General features: G+C 47.1%; 1 protein-coding gene across 2 annotated transcripts in view; it reads left to right on the top strand.

Moving 5' to 3' along the window:
• The window catches only part of NPEPPS (aminopeptidase puromycin sensitive), a 58,292-nt gene that overhangs the window by 33,350 nt on the left and 6,483 nt on the right, over positions 1-18,459 (top strand). For both annotated transcript variants that reach the window (XM_066586937.1, XM_066586936.1), the window contains exons 3-17: positions 2,000-2,077; positions 3,105-3,226; positions 4,448-4,555; positions 7,136-7,336; positions 7,424-7,520; positions 7,598-7,631; positions 10,075-10,189; positions 11,166-11,330; positions 13,520-13,624; positions 15,474-15,534; positions 15,663-15,772; positions 16,738-16,801; positions 17,085-17,224; positions 17,529-17,663; positions 17,795-18,014. In XM_066586937.1, the coding sequence (XP_066443034.1) occupies positions 2,000-2,077; positions 3,105-3,226; positions 4,448-4,555; positions 7,136-7,336; positions 7,424-7,520; positions 7,598-7,631; positions 10,075-10,189; positions 11,166-11,330; positions 13,520-13,624; positions 15,474-15,534; positions 15,663-15,772; positions 16,738-16,801; positions 17,085-17,224; positions 17,529-17,663; positions 17,795-18,014 (1,755 nt within the window). The remainder of the gene's footprint in view (positions 1-1,999; positions 2,078-3,104; positions 3,227-4,447; positions 4,556-7,135; positions 7,337-7,423; positions 7,521-7,597; positions 7,632-10,074; positions 10,190-11,165; positions 11,331-13,519; positions 13,625-15,473; positions 15,535-15,662; positions 15,773-16,737; positions 16,802-17,084; positions 17,225-17,528; positions 17,664-17,794; positions 18,015-18,459) is intronic.

The raw sequence follows: 18,459 nt of genomic DNA on the forward strand, positions 1-18,459 counted from the left end.
CAGAATAGGTCATCAGTAGTTCATTGCTGGGCCTCCACCGCACAAGATCACTGGTGATCACCTGGCTGTCTGTGCGGCAGGCCAGATGGACGGACCGAAAGTAGCCTAGCTGACTTCACTGCCATTTAAACCATTTGGCCCTGAAGCCTCTATTACACTTCAGTTCCACCTCCTACCCAGGGGCTGAAGTGTAATGGCCTCCTCAGCTCCCATTGACTTCGGTGGGTGTGAAGCCAACTAGACTACTTCCGGTCCTGTCTCCTATGACTCACGTGGCCCGGCTGGGCGATTGGGTGTGTTCACCTAGGATCCCATGTGGCAGACCTCCGGCCATTAACTATTAACCTATTCTGGGGGGAGGTCCTTAATAGTTTTGGTACAGGAAACCCCTTTAAGGGCCTTTACCCACTTGCATTTTTTTAACGCTGCGATATCGCTGCGTTTTTTTCAATGGGACTTTCTAATGTTAAAATCGCAAGTTTGCGCTTCTGTGACTTTTGTGCGATGCAATTTTAACATTATAAAGTCCCATTGGCATTTGCAGTAAAAAAACGCTATGGGTAAGAGCCACAACGCTGGGTTCCCACGGGACGGAAATACCGCCGAAATCTCGCGGCTTGGCCGCAAGGAAAAGCTGCAAGATTTCCACGGGAGAGTCACAGCTTCGAAACCCGCGGCATTTCGACATGGGTTTTGGAGCAGTTTGGCCACTGCGGCTGTCAATTCCACGCCGTTCCGCCCAGCTTTGCCGTGACGGATCGGCCGCCCCGTGTGGATGAGATTTTTGCAAAATCTCGTCCACATGGCTGGCTAATCCCGGGAATTCCGTACGGAATTTCCGCAGCAAAGCCGTCCCGTCTAGACCCAGCAATTCCGAAAAGCTCTACCGTACACCCTAATAGTTGTCACTGCACCCCAGTATTTGTAGCTCGTTGGTCTGTTTGCTCCTATTTTCATTCATCGACTAATACAGCGCTGACATTTCTGTATGGGGACATCAGCCGCATTGGCACACGTGCCTCGACCGCGAAGCCTGTGCCATGCCAGGCTTTAGATAACAATATCAGCAGTGACCAATTTTCCAGTGTTTGAAGGAGACTGGCAGGATGTCTGTCGTATTGTGCTGACATGAGTCTATAGTATGTCCCAATGTGCCAGGTATGAGCTCAGTGCCTCTTTTGCTGCCAACTTAGTCTACAATCACCAGCGGGCACGGTGCCAGTCTTTTCAGCAGGTTCCGCTGCCAGTACTGACAATATCGCTATTGCAGAGTTTCTTGCTTGCGGTCAGCACAGAGAATGACCCCATCTAGTCTGCAGTAATACCAGGGGCACATGGGCGCGAGGTTTTAATGGGATTTGTTGCTTTCTGATGCAATTGCCGTCTGGGGACTTGCAGATTGCCGTGGACGCGCTCGGATCCCTATTTTGCTCTGTAGTAAGAATAATGTAGGCCTTTGCCAGCAGTAGTTATTGGTACAAGCGTTCTCTTCCTCAGCAGTGCCATTAAATACATGTTTAATTTCATGGTTCTCCCTTTTTAATTTGTTAGAAAGTCTGTGGTTAAAATAGTTCCCCCCGGCCCGTCTGTACACGCACCATGTGGGGTTTAAAGGGACTGCAAATGTAAGAAGTACTGGCAAGGTGTAGAGCCATACCCCCTCCCTCATTAACTTGCTATCACTTTAACCTCCGCCCGCTGCTCTGGTCTCCTTTATGGGGTTTGCTTACAAGCTGCTGCAGCCAATGATGGCGCTCTGCAGCGATCACTGAGCTGTCGTTGGCTGCAGCAGCTTGTTTGGAGACTGCAAAAGATAAGAGGGGAGAGGCGAGTAGGAGCTCTAAGAGCTCTTACGTTTTCACACTAGCGGCTCCTTTCTTAATTTATTTTTTTAATCTTGGACAAACCCTTTAAATGACAGAAGGAAATGTTTCCTATTGGTTGATCCATAATCTCTTCTCATATTTGCATAATCCGATTTTTGCTTTCTCTGTTGCAGAAATTCATGCCACGGGTTTCAATTATCAGAATGAAGATGAGAAAGTCACTCTGTCCTTCCCTAGTACTCTGCAAAAGGGTGAGTAAAAAGAAACTGTTCACCAGACCCCGTAAGATGGCCTTTATAAAACGACGCAGCGCGCGCTATTATGGTGCCGGTCAAATGATGGTGCATTGTGGTCTGACTCGGAGGCACCATGTGGCCGGGCCATGGCACTGCTGTGGTGCCCTTGGGCTAATATGGTGTGAGGTGCCTTGATTAGACTGGTAGTTAATTGGCCGGCTAGTCTCTTTACCTACAGATACTATGTAAGGCCAACGCCAGCTCTAAGGTGGCACAGATCAGATATATTGCAGTCTTCATGTCCTTCGTTACCATCGGGAGTTTAGGGTTGGCTTTTACAATGGTTGCCAATTGGATTGCCATATTCCCCTATTGCTGCAACCACTAATTATGAGTATATTCAGTTTCTGCAGCTAAAGCAGTTTGGTCACATTATGGAGTTAAAGGGGAATTGCAGGCATTCCTCAGAATAGGTCATCAATAGTTGATCGTGGAGGTCTGCTATTCAGGACTCCTGGCGATCAGCTGATCTCATCCCCTGCATTGGGATCAGAGCCAGAAGTGCAATAGAAGGTTTCGCTCCCATGGCCTTCTATTACACTTGGGTCTCCGATCCTGAGGTCAGAACCTGAAGTATAGTAGATAACTTTGCACTCATTGAAATCAATGTGAGTTACACCTTCTATTGCACTCATCCCAATGTGGATGGAGCTGTCAACATCCGGCCAGCTGCAGTGATTGCAGTGGGCTCAGGCCAGCTGACCACCAGGGGTCATGAGTAACGGACCCCTGTAGGTTAACTATGAGGACCTATTCTTTGGCTAGGTCATCGAAACCGCAAGGGGTTAAATGCCCAGAACACCCCTTACATTGCTATAGTAGGGGTATAATTCTATTTTCCTAGCCCCGAGCAGGTATTCAGTCCACTTATGTGCTTGCCTTGTGCAGCGGCTGTACCGTACCGCTCTTCATCACTAACAATGGGACACAGTATTGGGGGCTCGTTGGGTAATCCGGACTCTGGTTTTGTGCATACATGCAGGTACTGGGATGCTCAAGATTGATTTCGTCGGGGAACTGAATGACAAGATGAAAGGCTTCTATCGCAGTAAATATACCACAGCTTCCGGAGAAGTGCGCTATGCTGCAGTCACTCAGTTTGAGGTAAGGAAATGCATCCTGGGTTTGATTAGGAAGGGGGGGGGGGGGGGGGGCTCATCAGACTAATGCCCATCTGTACAGATAATGGGATGCATGAATTGTTAATTTAGACCGTGTAATGTTGCTGGTGGGGTTGGATGGAGATAAGCAGTCTGACACTGCAGTAGCAGCCTGGTGGCTAAGTGGTCAGCTGCAGTAGGCTACATTGTCTGCTGTATAGAGGTGTACTGCAAAATAGTAGGTCATGCGCTATACGCTTGTTAGCATAGCAGCATAGGGCTGCACAGTGGCATGCACAGAAGATATCCGCAGCACACTGCATAGCAATCGGGAGCGCTGCTGGTTCAGTGAATGCAGGCGGAGCGCACTGGAGATCTCTTCCAGCCGCCTCCAATCACTGAACAGACAGGCGTTCGGAGGAGTCGCTCATTAGTTACTTTGTTTCCGTGAGTTGAGTAATGAGCATCTTCCGGCGTAGTGACCTGTCAGGACGATTATCGCTGGTTTGAGCGATTTGACCGCCTCCAGCTGTGTAAAGTACCCGAATGTTTCGCTCTCCAGGTAGAAGATACTTTATACTATTGAAGGAAACTCCGGGAGCCAACAACCAGCTGATTGCCAGGAGGAGTCCGTATTTAGAGAATAGGCAACACCTTTAAAGATTAGAACAAGAGATGAGTGAGCGTACTCGCTAAGGCAAATTACTCGAGCGAGTAGTGCCATTTTCGAGTACATGCCCGCTCGTCCCAAAAGATGTGGGGAGGAACGGGGGGGGGGGGGGGGGGAGATCTCTCTCTTCTCTTGTATGTCTCTGCAGGAAGCTTGAACCAGAAAAAGCTCTGATCGCTGTGATGTATTGCAGGACTTCTGTACTGAAATGCATTATAGACATCATGGGCAATGGCGGGCCTGGACACCAGTTCAGTTGCATAGCGGAAGGCTAATAACATCAGAGAGGGCACTGCTTGTAAAGGGTTAACACTGGGGGTCAACGTTCCCACTAATCCCCGCTGTTGCTGTTTGTCAGTGAGAGCTGGCTGCCGCTGCAGGATGGCATGGGCTCACTTATGAGCCTTTGCCATCCACAGGACATAAGTTTACGTTCCGTTGGCTCAACAATCACCCTGCCAGGACATAAACGTACAGCCTGTGGCATTAAGGGGTTAATGCCGTTGGTTCTTATTAATGCTGTTGTGATATAGAATCTGTCTATTGTGTTCACAGGCCACAGACGCACGCCGAGCTTTCCCCTGCTGGGATGAGCCAGCTATCAAGGCAACCTTTGACGTCATTCTGATTGTCCCCAAAGACCGGGTGGCTTTGTCAAACATGGTATGTCCTCCGTTACCTCCTTGTGCGGCGTGCAGTTTAATTGTACTGTATGTATTGTTGTATCCATGAAGTGACAGTGACTAGTAAAACAACAAAAGGCTGTATAAACGCTGTATCCTCACGAGAACACACCGCGCCTCACAGCGTGCAGAGGAAGATACGTAGTAGAGAAAGTACGGATCCCCCTGAAGTTGCTCTACGGCAGTTTAGGTTTCCTTTCGGAGTCCTGGATCCTGTAGTATAAACCAGAAACACAAATATCTCAAGGATAATTAATCATGGCTCATACATAATCGTACAAAAGTATCGGGACGCACAAAGAAGGTGATGAAATTCAGTTGTATTCACATTTTGTCAGTCCGGTATTGGGCCACCTTTGGCCTCTGACTGCAGTAACCCTCCCACGTTGCTTTCCATGTAATTCTGATAGATGTGTGGAGGGATTTGCTTTAATTGCCCAAGGAGCGCTTCAGATAGTGATCCAGGGGATGATGGCCGTGCGCGGATACAGCGTTCTAGTTCGTCCCAAAGATGCTTGATGGGATTAAGATCCGAACTTTGTTTTGGTCAATGACGTTTGCGACATTCTACACCTCAAACCAAGTTTCAGCACTGCATGCCGTATGACATGGTGCTCGTCATGTTAGTAGAGACACAGCGCTGTACCCAAGTATTGCCATAGGGTAGGTAATGCCATCTGGAATGTGCCTGTACCCATTGGCATTGGTTGTGGATTTCAGTAGAACTATAATGGCCTTAGAACTTCCCAGGGGAAATACCCCTCACCATAACAGAACCTCCTCCAAACTTTACTGTTGGGATGATGCAGGCACATAGAAAACGCTCTCCACACCCAATGGTGGACTGTGATTCAGAAGACCACAACTCTTGCTTCCACTCTTATACAGTCCGAGAACGACACTCCAAGCACCATGGCATTATGGTGTGCATTCACTGCTGTGATGTTGGGTTTGTCCGTGGTAACCTTTTACATGCAGCTCCCTACGGATGGCTCTGGTGCTAATGGATAGTCCCAACGGCCTGTGAGACCTCCTGAGGGAGTGCTTCAGTAGACGAACGGCGTGATGTCTTCACTGCTCGTACTAGGCTTCCTTGTCCACATTCTGTCAGTTTGAGGTCTCCCCGGACGTGGCTGCACCGCACACACTAGATGTTTTACATTTCCTAGTGGGAAGATGGAACAATACCTCTGCAGCGCCACCTTTTGGAAGGCATCATTCCTGCAAGTCAGTATTAGACTTTTTAAACATGGCTTGTAAAAATGACTGGGGGTTGTAAGCCAAAGCCATAATACCATACACGGACAGCTGTTTTGGGGATTTGTGCCCCTCATCGTTGTGCAGTAGGTTTACTGACTTGGCAAGCGAGAGGCCAATGATGGGAGTCAGGATGGGTATCGTAAGGAGATCACCTAGAAGGTGAGTGAGGAGACTTACAAGGGCATTCATGCTCCTCTGGGAAATGTGCACATTATGGGTTGTCTGCAGGGAACAATCTCTGTAAGGCCTCCCTCACAGGCGTTTTTGTACAGCGTCTAGCGCTGCTTTTTCAGCACAGCGCTAAATGCTGTACAAGGCTCCCATTCATTTCAATGGGCCTGCTCACACAAGGCTGAAAACGCAGCGTCTTCAACTCTGTGTTTTGACAGTGTTGCATGTTCTATTTCTGGCCGTTTTCAGCCCTGCGTTGCCCGTTGAAATGAATGGGCAGCGGTTTCAGCGCTACCAAAAACACGGCACAACTTGGTACCGTGCTTTTGGCAGTGTTAAACGCCCTAGTTACACTGCCTGAGGCAAAAAAAAAATCAATACTCGCCTTACAGGTGATGTCACTGTCCCAAGCGGCGCTCTAGGGACTTGTCAGCCAGCAGCGGAACTTTTTCTCTGCTAATGGGGATTTGAAATCCCCGCCTCCAACGAGAGATTGCTCTGATTGGCTGAGTGCCACTGATTGCCAACTCAGCCAATCACAGCCAGCACTGGATGCGTCCAATCACAGCCATTCATTCATTGAATGGCTGGGATTGGACGAATCCAGCGCCGGCTCTGATTGGCTCAGCAGGCTTAGCCAATTAGAGCAATCGGTTGGCTTCACAAGGTCCCCGACATCAGTGCCGGGGACAGCAACTTCACCAGCTAGGTGAGTATTGATTTTTATTTATTTTTTCTCTTATCAGCTTCCTTGGCTGCGCTTTCACCTGTGCTGAAGACGCAGCCAAAATGCTGGCATAAGGCGCTGCTGAAAACGCTGCGTTTCTGCAAACACCTGTGTGAGGAAGGCCTGAGGATTTATTCACAAGGCAGATTAGTTGCAGAAATGTCTCTGACTGAGGATCCGTCCCATACATCATATGATTGAGGTCTGTACTGCAGCACACATGGATTTATGGATTTTCTTTCAGATTAATGAGACAGTAGAAGTTGCAGAAAACCTGCTGTGTAAACTTGCCCTAATGCGAAATTTCACTTGTCGTCCAATTTCTTGCAGTCTTTAAATGGTTAAATGGTCTGTGTTCCCCTCCCCCCTTTTCTCTCCATCTTTCTATATTACATTGTATAGAACCTAATTGAGCGTAAGCCATACCCAGATGACGAGAACCTGGTGGAGGTGAAGTTTGCCCGTACCCCTGTGATGTCTACCTACCTTGTGGCCTTTGTGGTGGGAGAGTACGACTTCGTGGAGGCGCGGTCTGCAGATGGAGTGCTGGTCCGGGTTTACACGCCTGTCGGAAAAGCAGAGCAAGGAAAATTCGCCTTGGAGGTAATTGTCGGCCTGCGTGGATGCATATAGTTGGATTACCCGATGAATCGTTTGCCGCCAACTATTTCTATTTGTCACTTATTTTAGGTTGCTGCTAAAACTCTGCCTTTCTATAAGGATTACTTCAATGTTCCCTACCCTCTTCCCAAGATTGATCTCATCGCAATTGCGGACTTTGCAGCTGGTAAAGCTCCCAGTGCTGTACAGGTGACGCTGTCCGTGCCGTGCTTCCATCCCTCACCTTCTCTTTGTTTCTCACAGGAGCCATGGAGAACTGGGGCCTCGTCACCTACAGGTGAGTTGGTTGCCTTCTAATGAGGTGATAGGTTAAATGATATCTAGAGCACAAAGGCCGTACAATTGCTAGAAGGGTGCCTTTACACCGGACGACCTGTTGGGCACAGATACCGGCGATACACAGTAGCGAACATCACTGTCTGAATGGAGGCGGACCGGCCGGAGATCGTTCTAGCCCACCCGCCTCCATTCACAGCAAGTAGACAGCCGTTCATAAGTGAACTGCCTGTTTACACGGAACAATCCAGAATTCAGCTTTTTGCTTGCACAACGAGTTTGACGTTCAGTCGCTTCATGCATTTACACCGAATGATAATCGTTCATATTCTCACCGGATCGCGCAAATCTAAACAATGAGGTTGGGGTCACGCGGGACGTATTCTCAGCGGAAATCTCACGGTTTGGCCGCAGCAAAAAAAAACTTGATATTTCCACCGGGAAAGCGCTGCTTCAAAGCCAGCGGCACTTTGCCGCGGGTTTTAAAGCGGCTTGGCCTCACGCTTTTCGCTCCGGCCAGCGCTCCCGTAGAGGAGAGCGCAGTGGAAAAAAAAGAATGGACATGCTGCAGCTGGCGAATCTTTGCCATGACTGATTCGCTGTCCTGTGTGGATGAGATTTCTGCGAAATTTCGTCCACATGACTGGCTAATCCCAGGATTAGCGGCCACCGGCGGATCTGGCGCGGCGAAATTCCAGATGGAATTTCCGCGGCAAATCCGCCCTTTGTGAACCCAGCCTGATTGTTCCGTGTAAAAGCCCCGTAAACCATGTTAAGCTACTTTATTCTCCAAGATCTCCATACAACTTGCAGGAATGCCGTTTAGCATCTTCAGGAATGTTGTTTTTCTGTTGACCTGCAGCTGGACGTGCGCCTATTAATGTACAACACTACAAGCCATGGTCTCCTACAGGAGTGCTGTAGAAGCAGCGCTGTCAGGCACATTGCATTCCCTCCCATATTGACGGTCACTGTTAACATTGGGTGTGGTATGGGAGAAGTATTTGTATGCACAAGTCTCTTCTAGCGTCCTTACAGGGCGCCATAATACAAGATTTTTGGTGTTCTACCTCTAGACAACCTCTATTATAGGTGATCCTGAACTGATATATTAGCACTTTATATAGTGCATTTGGTGGACAGCCCCTCTTATCTACAGAATTACATACTGAAAGGCCGTTTTATTAGAGACCATTCCTTTCATGATTGAGGCTTTCCTGTATGGAAACTAGACCTGTGACCCAGCAGTGCAGCACATAAAGTCACAGAAGTTTTCCGTGGGTTAGTTAAAATGGGAATCCACATTTAGAATGGAAAAAATGAGCAATCTGAGCGACTTCCAAAGAGGCCCCGTCATCTGTGCTTGACTAGTCAGGGCCAGGATTTCATACACTGTCCACCTTGTGGGGTGTAATAGTTTGGTGAGTATACAGAGAATGGTGTGGTTGAGGTGAAACATCCAGCGAGTGGGGATCCTGTGGATGTAAACAGCTTGTTGATGAAAAGGGGTCAGAGGAGGATGTCAAGAATCGTTTGGACAAAACGCATTCAAGGAGATTGCATGCAGGTGAATGGATGACCCCTTCCTCTCAGAGCATGTCAGCACCTCCATCTAATTTGTGGCTGCTACAACATGCTTCCAGTCCGCAGAGGCCGATAGTCCTGCAGGATGACTTAATCACCTAATGTATTCTATGCCTCAAGAAATTGCTGCGGTTCTGAAGGACAAAGGAAGTCCCATGTGCTACTACCGTGTTTCCTCGATAATAAGCCTTATACTGATTTTTGGGGGCAGGGAGTCTTGAAATATGTCATCCTCCCAAAAATAAGCCCTAGCTGAACTACATGGGGGGGGGGGGGGGAAATCAACAAAACTCACCTAGCCAGCAGGGTCTCGGTCCCTCGCACTGTTCTCCGGCGCTGCAGCAGCCTATTGTGTCGTCAGCGTTGACGCAGCACTCTTTTTGGTGATGGGGCTTTGAATACCCCACCTCCAGCAAGCGAGTGCTGTGATTGGATCATGAGCGTCGTTGGCTCAGCTAATCAGAGCCGGTGCACGATCATTCACAGCCATTCAGTGAATGACATCACTGAATGGCTGTGATTGGTTCATTAAGTGCTGGCTCTGATTGGCTGAGCAACGGCGCTCGTGATCCAATCATAGCACTCGCTTGCTGAAGACGGGGTATTCAAAGCCCCGTCACCAGAAAGAGTGCTTTCAACGCTGAGAACCAAGGGACCCAGATGCCGCCGGCAAGGTGAGTATAAGACACCCTTCCCCCTGAAAATTAGACGCCGTGCCTCTTTTTTGGGGACAAAAATTAAGATAAGACAGTGTCTTATTTGTGGGGAAACACAGTAGATGGGGTTCTCTAATAAATTTGTTCACGGTTCACTAAGGCGGATTCTGTATTCGGTAAGATATTCATTTCTGTTTTCTTTAGGGAGACTGCGCTGCTTATTGATCCCAAGAACTCGTGCTCTTCCTCTCGCCAGTGGGTGGCGCTAGTTGTGGGACATGAACTGGCACACCAGTGGTTTGGGAACCTAGTTACTATGGTATGTAGTCTTAACTGTCTCAATTTTTGTCTCCTTTTCTGAGGAGCAGACTCCTCCTCAACCCCTCTGTTATGGATTGGGGTCTTGTTTTGAGTATTGACACGGCCACCATTGCCTAAAATGTGATGAGGGCAATATCAGCAGGAGACCAAAACAAGCACGGAGTGAAAGCTGACTTCTGATCGATGGACTTTGTAGATCTCTGGATCTGCAAGTCCTGTTCTAGTTTCCCTATTGCTCTTGAGCGGAGAGCCCTTCATACTAGAGGCGGCCTTGCGCTCTTTCCCCGGGCAGTTTCATTTTCTGATATCAATGAACTTGGAACTATGTAATATGTTATTGGAAAGTGGCATCTACCTCGCCTCCTGCAGGCTTTCTGGAAATGTTAGGCATCTCCTGTGCTTCAGAAATCTTTCTACTGTAATTAGAAAACACGAGGGTGGGATGCTGCCTCTTCTGGTGACCTGTGAGACTGCAAGCTAAAAGTGTGCAGACGTCAGGAGTACAGCCCCTGGCTTCACACCGTAGTGCCCATCCATTATGCGGGCATGGAGAGAGAAAATCATTTTCAGTAGGCATCAGGGGAATTCAAAAAAGCCAAACAATATGCTAGATAATTTGGGCTACGGTACTCGCCCCACACACCCCAAATAATACTTTTTTATAAACTACCTTCCGGTCCTGGATAAACACTCCTTTGACTATCTGCTGAGCGGTGCACCTAAGACACTGCGTGCTGCTCTGGCTGCCCGCTGCTGTTCACGCGGGCGGCCCTGGCAGGTGTAGCGTCTTAGACTACTGGTGTATGCTAATGCACGTTGTACGTCAGGTAGTCGGAGAAGCGGTGCGGCCGTCTTTGTTTATCCAAGACCGGATGGTCGCTTGAAGTTGTAGTGGACGTTACAGCATAGCAGGACTAGTATATCTCGCAGCGGTTTGGTCCGCAGTTGCACATGTTATGTGTTGTCTCCGGCAGGAATGGTGGACCCACTTGTGGCTGAACGAAGGCTTCGCCTCCTGGATTGAATACCTCTGTGTGGACCATTGCTTCCCGGAATATGATATATGGACACAGTTTGTCTCCGCTGATTACACCCGCGCTCAAGAACTGGACGCACTGGAAAACAGCCACCCCATTGAGGTACCGCCGTTCACGTCCGTGTGTGGGTTTTGGTAAATAAAGAGCGACTTTGGCCACAATTTTGTGCTAAACCTATGAGGCCAAACGCTGCCTAGTATATTTGGCAGCGCTCATGGCACATTCTACACTTTCCTCTTCCTCCTGCCAAGTTCTGCTGCTAGTACTTTGACAGTTGTTTGCCACACCTTTTGATTTAGTTTTTATTTAAATGTCACTTTTAACCCCTGAAGGCCCAAAGTGTTTTGCTCCTGAAGGATCAGACAGTTTTTAGGGATTTTTACCCATGTGGCGGTTTTACTGCCCTATTAATTTTTTTTTCCTTTCTGGCTACCAATCTTTTTGCAGCTTTTTTTCACTTGACAAAAAAATATTGGGACGCGCATAGAAGATGACGAAACTCCGTTTTTTTTATTTTTTCCATTTTTAGTATTAATGGTTAAAATCAAAAGGTGTTTTTTTATATCTATAGTTTTATTTTTGAAATGTAGGATTTTTATGCTAAAATAAAGTAAAGGAATTGGCTAAATTTGATTTGGACGTATTGATAGTCTTAGATTACAATAGTCAATCCCAGAGCTAATTAGGGTCACATAGTGGAAGTAATACTTTCACTCTTTAGTACATAGCACTCATTGAGCACTATGTAACATGAAAAGGAGAAAGCAGTTTAAAACCGCTCCTCCCTTCACCGTCGGCTTCTCAGCTGTCGGACAAACACCCGATCTGCTCCTGCTTGATTGCAGGAGCAGACACTTTAATGCCGCACCACATTGTTGCTATCGGTTGGGATTAAAGCCCAGGACCAAGCGCCGTAAAGTTTTAAGGGGTTAAATATAAGCTTCACTTCTTTGGCGCATTATAAGAGTCTTCAGAGTATGGATTTATCTTTTATCATTTTAAACTGTATGCACTCATGGAAAATACTAAAATAAGCTATTCTCGCCCCTCCAGCACCACGTCTCCTGCTGTCCTCGCCAGGCTCTTTAAATGCTGCAGTCGGTGATGTTCTGTATAGACAGTTTCAGCCAATCGCTGCACACTGCTGAGGCCTGCGATTGGCTGCAGCGGTCTGTGTATATATGGAATATCACTGACTACAGTTTAATAAAGCCTGGCTGGGAATATGGGAGGTGCGGTGAGCATTTGGTTTTTCTATTTTCTCCACAATTTGCCTGCAGTTAACCCGTTTAGGACCAGCCGCCGTAAATTTACGGCGGCTGGTCCTGGGCTTAAAGCACCGCCAATAGTAAAATTACGGCGGTGCTTTAAGTCTCCTGGCTCTGCAATCAATCAGAGGCAGGAACAGGTTATCAGCTGTCATGTGACCTCCCGGGATTCCCTGCTACTGCTATTGTAGAGTCGGCTGCTTTTGCTGACTGTCGTCTGTGAATGGTCACTTCTAAGTATTGAGAACTGTGAAACAATGTCCGTCCACACTGACCACCGATTACTGTACAAGTGATGAGATAAGCGGAGGTTCTGGACTGAAGACTTGAGGCCCATTTACACGTAACGATTATCACTCATAATTAGTTCAAACGACCAAAAAAGTCTAATAATCATTACACGTAAACGCAGGCATTGTGCAGTTTTCGCTTAAAGGAGGATTTTAAGGTGAACTTAAAAACCATTGTTCAGCTAGTGAGAGATAGTGTCTCTCAATAGACCTCACGCTGTTATCTCCACGGGAGACAGCAGATAACATTGTAATCTCTCGGCAGCTGTGAACAGAATATTGCAGTTGTGTGCACAGATGGGCATGTGATTAATCACATGCTGAGCCCTGCAAACAGCTCCTGGTAACCCTTTTACATGCAAATAAAGATGAGTGTTAATTAATGGCCATTAACACTTTATGCAAATAGATTACAAAATCTTTCAGTCTTTTAAAGATTATCTTTGCGTGTAAATGGGCCTTTACTTACAATAGATACGGGTGTCTTCACACTTGCGCTGGGGATTCATCTGTCCTGCTCCATGCATGCAGCGCTTTTTCTTCCGGTATTTGCAGTTGGAGCGAATGTGAAACCCCCCTGAGTAGGGTTCTATCATTACCAATATGTATATCAGGATGAAACGACTACACCCGAGTGACGGTAGTACTATGTGGTAGGAGATGGTAGTTATTTGGCTCTATTATACTTTTCTTAAACTTAATGACTTTTTTTTTTATACACTTTTCTATGTAGGTCAATGTGGGCCATCCCTCTGAGGTGGATGAAATATTTGATGCCATATCCTACAGCAAAGGAGCATCTGTCATCCGTATGCTGCATGATTACATTGGCGATGAGGTAAATTAGAAGTGTAGATTAATACTTACAAAATGGACTACTGCTGTGTGCGGCCAGCCTAACTCGCTTCAGCAAAGCAAAGAAAAAGGAGCGCATGACAGAACTGCATACATGGATATCAATCCTGCTTTTACCACCATACTAACATCCAGGCCTATATCTACATCCGAAACAACAAAGGCTTATGGTATTGGGTCCCTCCAGAACGGTTCTCGCCCAGCCTGTGGCCCCTGCAGCTCCCGGCCACGGGGGTCGGACCAATACTCGACATAGATAGGAACATTGTTAAGGTGAAGTCTCCAGAACTGAACTGTTTAGGCCTTCCCTACAGAAAGACATTGAGAAATAGAACGAGTCCAAAGATGGACTGTAAAACCGATGAAAGGTCTAAACAACCAAACCTATCGGGAAAGACTTAAAGGGGTTTTCCTGTGAAATACTATTGATGCGCTATCATCAGGATAGGTAATCAATAGTTCATCTGCTGCGGTCCGTCGCTCGGGACCCCAACTGATCAGCTAAGCTGGTGCACGTTGTCAGTGCCACAATAACAGAGGTCGGAGCGGAAATCAATGGGAGCCGTGCCTGCAGTTACAAGCACCGGCCACTACAGAGGTCAGAGCGGAGGCGATCAGTTGGGGTCCTGAGCGGCCGACTTCGGCCGGTCAACTACTGATGACCTACCCTGATGGGTCATCAATAGTATTTCACTGGAAAACCCCTGTAAAGAGATTTCATTTAGTATAGCCTGGAGGAAAGAGGGTAATAAAAAGGAAATGATGTGAAGGCTGGATGGACCATGTGGACTTTTTCTGCTCTTAGTTTTCTGTGTTTTTTATGTTTGAGTTGTTTTGGGAAGATGGGATAAAATAAAAGTATAACTTAATTTACTATATGGCTGCGGCGGTGACCTTCCCATGTGACTGCTGCAGCTGATCACCGGCCCCGGCTGCCTCATCCCATATACCGCTGAGGCCAGTGATTTGCTGCACATGGGTTCTTATGTATCATTGCTACAACCATGTAAGCGAAGCCCGTCATGGAGGGTTGGAGCAGTGACCCTGGAGTGACTTGGGATTTAATAGACAAGTAAACCTTTTATTTTCTCACCCTTCTTCCTCCAGCTGAAATTGCCCACAGCTCTGACACTCCTGACGACCTCTTTTAGGCCATCTTTAATTATAGTCAAAGTCTATAATGTTTCGCCTGCATCGCACTAAATGTTAAAGGTGATTATGGGTTTAAGCAAGCTCACATGTCGATGTAATGGAGCTGCGGCTAGGGACAGTGACTCACTATCTGCAGAAACTAGCGCCTCTGTATTACCAATTCGACCCACTTTAATTTTAATGGACAGCGTGTAATACTTAATTTCTTCCGACTAGCTGAGAACTGGTACTGGTGTATCTTGACGCCACCATGAAGCTAGGGGTTTGATCGGAGAAACGCCCCTATAACACCCCTAGCTCCCGATTAGTGACATAGGGCAAGGTCCTGGGATGGATGACTGTTTCGGCATTGCAAAGAAAATCTTTAGTGGGCTGCCAGAACCTGCAGGAGACCCATCTGTCCAGCCAATCAGATACAGGGGCCACCCCTCCCCCCCCATCAATCTTGTCTCCACCGGGACTTCCTGGTGGCATCAAGATACACCAGTACCCTGAGAACTTTGCTTACAGCTGATTTCAAAGGGTCGCAGCAGTAGGTACCCCCATGATCTGCTCATTAGCAGGAGACCTTTTGTGTGTGAAGAGTCCAAAGTAAAAAAAAAAAACTTCTGAAGTGTTCATTTACTTAGTATAACATCGTAATTTACAAAAAACATATTTTTTTTATTTTCCTCATGTAGGACTTCCGTAGAGGCATGAACCAATACCTCACCAAATTCCAAGAGAAGAATGCTGCTACAGGTATTCCGTGGCCCTGCCATGTTGCTGACCGCTCCTAACATGACAGTGATTGCCTCCACCCAAACCTACCTTCCCTTTTCCACTCAGCTCCCCTCGCACAGCTGTAAAATGAGTGCTCTTTTCTGCAGAGGACCTTTGGGAGTCTCTTGAGGAAGCGAGTGGCAAGCCAATTGCTGCTGTAATGAGTACATGGACCAAGCAGATGGGTTTCCCATTAATCTATGTGGAATCGGAGCAGGTAACTAGACATTCATGCTTGTGTTGTCACATGAACCTCCCTGTTGCATGATGGTCATTGTCCTCTAGTTGAAGATGCTCTTTATACACTGGGGGGCCACTTTTCACAGACAACGGCCCTTTCATGATTGGCGCTGCCCTTTATGGACCCGTGACCCCGGAGTGCAGTATAAAATCACTTACGTTTTTTTCTTTATGTGAATCCATATTTGATGGGAAAATCCATCGATCTGAGCGACTACAAGGCCTGGTCATCGGTGCTAGACTAGCCGGGGGCAGGATGTCATACACAGCTAACCTTGTGGGGTTTTCTCATGCAGTGGTGTGAAGAGAATACGGAGAATGGTGCGTTTGAGGGTAAACATCCAGGAAAGTGAATCCTATGGATGTAAACTTGTCAGTGAAAGGGGTCAGAGGAGGATGTAAAGCACAGTCAGTGCACAGTTAAGCAAATTGCAGATAAATACAATGTGTATGCTCCAGCTAACGTGTCCGAACACACAACTTCGTCATTCCTTAGCACAGGCTAGAACAGCAGACTAGCAGCTCCGGCGCCATTGCAGCCTAAGAGGAACAGAAGGGACATAAGAGCACGAAAATGGGATCACTGAGCAGTCGGAAAAACATCTGGTCAGATGGATCCAGATTTCTGTTGTACCGTGCTGATGGGTCAAAACTGGCCGACAGCAGTATGAATCAATGACCCCTTCTTGTGAGCTTTTCAGAGCATGTCAGTACCTGCTATCTAATCTGCAGCAACTACAAGAAGCTTCCTGTCCGTAGGGGCCAATATTCCTACAGAATGACTTCATCACTTAGTGGAATCTGCGCCTCGACGCTGCAGTACTGAAGGGCAAAGGAGGTCCATTGTGTTGCTAGATGGTGTCTGTAATAAAGTGGCCTATCAGTGTTAGTAATGGTGGTAATAGGGCAGGTCGGGGAGATTATCATTTTTTTGTCTTTCAGCAAGAAGACAAACGGATATTAAAGCTGTCTCAAAGGAAGTTCTGTGCCAGTGGGCCGCACAATGGTAAGACTTGCCTGGCTACTTTTTTTTTGCCCCTTCTAGTCCGTGAGCGGCCCTAAACATGGCTACAGTAGCAGTCTCACCCCATCGCATTTTGCAGACGATGCTGCACACCTGTACAGTGTTGTCTTTGTAGTCTCACTTGTGCTTTTCTGGAGCTGCTCAAAGCTATCCTACCTTTCTTTCTTCCTATTTCTCTTATCTCCTTTATTCTCCCGATGATAGGTTGGCTGGTAAGCTTCCAGCCCCTCTCTCCATATAACATCCTCCTATTGCCCTCGCTCAGGTGAGGAGAGCCCGCTGTGGATGGTACCGATCAGCATCTGCACCAGTGAAGCCCCAGCCTCCGCTAAATTGAGATTACTAATGGACAAGCCAGAGATGACTACTGTTCTAGAAGGTGTGACCTCAGACCAGTGGGTTAAGGTGAGCCGAAAAGTTTTGCATAACTGGAAAAGTATCTTTCTTAGCCGCAGGTCGTGAAAGCCTCCTCCTACCAAGGATATCGGCGCAGCAATGGGGGAACAATACTGCCCTCTAATGGTATGATGTATAAATGACAATTTGCCAACTTGTTTCGTTTTTTTTTTTTTTTACAACTTTATCAGAAATTCACTCTTATGAGGACCTGGATGCAGCTTGGGAATGGTGACCGTTCTTGTTTGCTGACTGCATAATGTCTTGTCTTAAGTCTCCTTTACATGCTTAATTCTGCTTTCATCCAACTTAGCTAAATCCGGGGACAGTTGGTTTCTATCGCACCCAATACAGCCCTACTATGCTTGAAAGTTTGTTGCCTGGTATTAGAGACCTCTCCCTTCAGCCGGTGGACAGGCTGGGCCTGCAGAATGATCTGTTTTCCTTGGTGAGTATGCTAGCAAAATTAACATTATTGTCTTTTTTTTTTCCCCCCTATTTCTCCTCAATTTTTGTGTTTCTACAAATGGTAAAAGCCGTCAACTTTCCCAGTATGATTAATGTGTGTCCCTCCTTCAGGCGAGAGCAGGCATCATCAGCACGGTTGAAGTCCTTAAAGTCATGGAGGCCTTTGTGAATGAACCTAATTACACTGTATGGAGCGACTTGAGCTGTAATCTAGGGATCCTGTCCACACTCTTATCTCACACAGAGTTCCACGAGGAGATTCAAGGGTTCATCAGAGATGTCTTCTCACCGATTGGACTGCGCTTAGGCTGGGACCCCAAACCTGGGGAGGGTGGGTTACATAAAGCCTTTGTGTCGGGCACAATGTTGTTGGTTTTTGTGCATGAACACCGTCATTTGTCACTACTTGTGGCAGGACATAAACTTCCACCAGAAGGATTAACATTGACCCAATCTCACATCATTCCAGCCAAGGGGGGATATAATGAAGTAGCCTGGCTTCAGATTCCTTTTTATTCATAACGGTTATCATTCAAATGAACATTGAATCGTGCAAAACGAATGATCATTCACTGCAAACATGGCCAACGATGAACGATAATTCCTTTGGTTACAGTTAGTCCATTTTATGCAGGTATAAAAGTTGTTCGCCCTTTCATGTAAAAGGCAATCATTCACAGACCATACCCAGAATCCCCCAACAGACCAATGATGGACTGAATGAGCTATGATGAAAATGGCGCAAGAAATTTACATGGCCATTGTCTGAAAGTAAA

This window comes from Eleutherodactylus coqui, chromosome 13 (genome assembly GCF_035609145.1).
Source record: "Eleutherodactylus coqui strain aEleCoq1 chromosome 13, aEleCoq1.hap1, whole genome shotgun sequence".
Taxonomy (NCBI): Eukaryota; Metazoa; Chordata; class Amphibia; order Anura; family Eleutherodactylidae; genus Eleutherodactylus; species Eleutherodactylus coqui.